The following is a 3389-nucleotide window of genomic DNA, read 5'->3' as shown; positions in this document are numbered from 1 at the left end:
GGGCGAGGAGCGGCCCCCCGCGGGATGCCGCGCTCCCCCCGCCGTGCCGCGCCGGGGGCTCTCGGCGCCGGGGGCCGAACCGCTGCGGCAGCGGGCGGGGGGCTCGGCTGCCCTGGGCAGCGGCAGCCGGGCCGCCCGCCCCGCTCCAGCCGCCGCCGAGCCGCGCTGCACTGCGCTAGGGGCTGCTGCACCTGAGCGGCCGTGTCAGCGCGGGGATGAAGCACTGCCAGCCCCCGGCCAATGCATTATGTAATTTCAGATTATATAATCCTGAAATGCGAGGGGGAAAAATTCCTCAAAACAACCCAAACCCTGCCATCCTTGCCCGGGCATCTCCTGGCGGTGCGGGGCAGCCCGTGGTCCCGGGCGGCCGCCGGGGCAGGCACGCCGGCACCAGCCGCTCGCTGCCCCCGCAGGCGCAGGGGCCGCAGTCCCCGCCCGGCGCGCTGAGCCGGGGCAGGACGGCTCGGCTCGGCTCGGCTCGGCACGGCTTGGCTCGGCTCTCCGTCCTTTCGCTTCCCGGCGGAGGCACCGACCGCGCCAGCCCGGCGCTGAGGGAGGGCGGGCTGGAGGGAGAGGGTTGCTCCCCGGAGAGGCGCTGCCTTACCTGCTCCCCGAAGTCGATGGCGATGTTGGTGATGCCGAGAGGGACCAGGAACCGGATCAGGGGCCAGTAGTTAGTGAGCGCTGGAAATTTCACCATAGTCCCAGCTGCGCGGTGACCCGCGGCGCATCTGCCGCGGCAGGAGACGGCGCGGGAGGACGGCGGGGGGAAGGATGAAAGGGCACCGGAGGAGGGTGCGTGCGTGTCCCTGTGCGTGTGTGCGGGCGGGGAGGGGGTGGGGGGGAGATAAGGGAGAAAGAGAGGAGCAGCAGAGCCCCCTAAAAATAAAGAGCCGGGGAGCGGGCGGGGGGCCGGTCCGGTCCCTCCCTGCCCGGCGCGGCGCTGGCTGGGCGGCGGGGCGCGCTGTGCTGCCGCCTTAGCAGGAGACCCGAGAGATCAAGTCCATCCCCGCCGCCCTCCTCCCACACAACAATGATCCGCCGCCGCTGCCGCCGCCGCCGCCGCTGCCGGAAAAAAAAAGAGGAGGGACACCGCCGCCAGCCACTCGTGCGGGCAGCGCTGCCATCCTCGGGGCGCGGGGGCCAGGGGAAGGGCCGGGCCGGGGGGCTGCGCGGGCCGGCGGAGCACGTGGGTTTGACACACGCTCGCAGCCGGGCGGCGGCGGGGGAAAGAGCGGCACCGAGCGGCTCCTCCCGACAGCGGAGCGGCCGCGCTGCGCCCCCCGCCCGCGGCAGGGCCGGGCCGGGCTCGGCACCTGTCCGCGCCCCTTCACCCCGCCGGGTCCCGATGGCCCCCCGGGCTTCCCCCGGCCGCACGCCCGCCGCCCTGCTCGTGCAGCCGGGGGCAAGGGAAGGCGTTCCCTAGTCGTGGGCTTCGGGCCTCGGGCAGGGGCACTCGGGCAGCTGCAGGAAGGGTGGGAGTCCTGAACCAGGGTGTCTGACCCACAGCGCTTCTGGTCAAAACCCTGAAATAAATAAATCTTGAACGATTGGCAGTATAACATCTTCATCTCTCAAGATCTCTGCCCGAGCTGTGGGCAAGGGAATGTGCTTGTGGCCCAAGGGAGCTTGCAGGAGAGCCCTCGCTGGCTGGAGCACCGGCTGCCTTCTGAGCCAGGGCCGTGGCAAGCCACGAAGTTTTGTCAGCTAAGGGTGGGAGAGAGTTGAGAAGGCAAACCCCTTCTGAACAACTTGCAGAAGTTTCTCACCATTTTCAAAATTGCAGCATGGTTTCAAGGTTTCATTGTTACTGAGTTTCTCTGGGTCATTTAGGTTTGCGGTGTTATCTTCACCTTGCCCCCTTCAAGGAGAGTTAGCAAATATTTTGGGAAGGTGGGAACCCTGTGAGGAGTCAGATACCTGTATCTGATCCTCAGAGGAGCAGTGGCCAGCAGAAGAGTGCTGCAAAGCCTCCTTCTCCCAGAGACAGCTGTATTAAAATGTCCCCGTGACCAAGCACATATTTGGAGAGTCAACAGGAGGGGAGCTCAGAAAATCTCTGGTAGGCAAATGACAGGCTGTGGGGTGGGGCTGGAGAAAAGGAGTCCCTGATTCCTGAGGTTCTTGGCAAAGTCAGCCCCTGTTGTGCTGGAGGCTTTTTCCCTCCTTTAGCTGGAGTTTGTCTCACCTATCAGCCCTTGAGCTGGAGCAGCCGTCGCTGTGAGCACAGGGGACCAAACTCAAGTGCTTATAAGAGCAAACCTGCCTTCATCCTGTAGATCACTTACAATGCCACAGGCATGGTGTCCTGGAGCGAAGCTGAGAAAAACAGGAGAGGACCATGGACTGACAAGAGGGACGCAGAAGTTGTTTGTGATTGCCTAGGAGTGTCTTTGGTTTAACAGCACCAACTCTTCGTCATCCTAAGGGAGAGCTAATCATCTCCAGATGGACCAGTGGTTCATCCATCGGACATCTTCGAACCGTGTCCACTGAGAGGGAACATTTGTCTTCCAGCCAATCTGACTAAAGCTGGACTTGAAGGAGAAATTCTTAGAGATGCAGTGGCCTTACACCAGCTGCCTTGTTTTACTTGTTTGCTTGCACTGAGCTGAATTCCCTGCCAATTTAGGCATAGCCTTTATGTACACTGAGATGTAAGTTGCAGGTCCTTTTCCTTGAAGCAAGCCTTGTGTCTTTTGAATGCAAGGCTGGATATATATTGAAGCATTAATTCAATATTACATTCTTTCTTCCTGAGAATGTGTATGGTTTTAGATAACTGTATTGCCAGTAACTAATTCCTTCCTGTCAGGACTAGATTTTATTGTCATTGAGCTCATTCCTCCCTGCCATGGGTCTGAGAACAGCTTGTAGGTGAAATTATGGAAGAATATTTTTTTTAAACTTCATATTTTAGAATGCTTTCTTTGCAAAGTGTGCCTCTTGTTTCAGTTTAGAGAGATTCTTTATATAAGGGAAAGAAACATTTAGTGCTGTTTTTGAGTCAGAGAAAAGTGAAAGGGAATCCCCAAAGCCACTTGTAAATATATGATTTTAGCTTGCCATTTGAAAAGTCCAGATGAGCTGATGTTTGAGAACTACCTCCTCTAATTCCTGGAAAAAAACCAAGCCACCCCAAAATTAAAGCTTTTTGAATCAAAACATTTGGATACTGTGTGTCTCATAGTGCATAGTGATTATTTGTCCCAAAGTCATGTTCAGTCCTGGAAATACTGAGAAACCCAAGTAGTTTAATGTAGTATAAGAGAAGTATATCCATTTGGAGGTTTTGTATGTGTTCATAAGGTAGTTAACACTTTTTAATTCCACCAGATAATGAATCATTCCCCTTACATCTTTAATTCATTTTCATCTGATCGGTC

At 57.4% G+C, this 3389-nt stretch overlaps 1 protein-coding gene across 1 annotated transcript in view; it reads right to left on the bottom strand.

Moving 5' to 3' along the window:
- The window catches only part of ANKH (ANKH inorganic pyrophosphate transport regulator), a 100858-nt gene extending 99693 nt beyond the window's left edge, over positions 1–1165 (bottom strand). Inside the window, exon 1 of the mRNA XM_039714757.1 lies at positions 608–1165. Coding sequence (XP_039570691.1) covers positions 608–703 — 96 coding nt within the window. The 5' untranslated portion in view covers positions 704–1165. The remainder of the gene's footprint in view (positions 1–607) is intronic.
- Between the last annotated feature and the right edge of the window lie 2224 nt (positions 1166–3389).

This window comes from Passer montanus, unplaced genomic scaffold (genome assembly GCF_014805655.1).
Source record: "Passer montanus isolate IOZ18808 unplaced genomic scaffold, ASM1480565v1 scaffold31, whole genome shotgun sequence".
NCBI lineage: Eukaryota > Metazoa > Chordata > Aves > Passeriformes > Passeridae > Passer > Passer montanus.
Note: the sequence above shows the minus strand (reverse complement) of the source record. Positions and strands in the feature narration are given on the sequence as shown.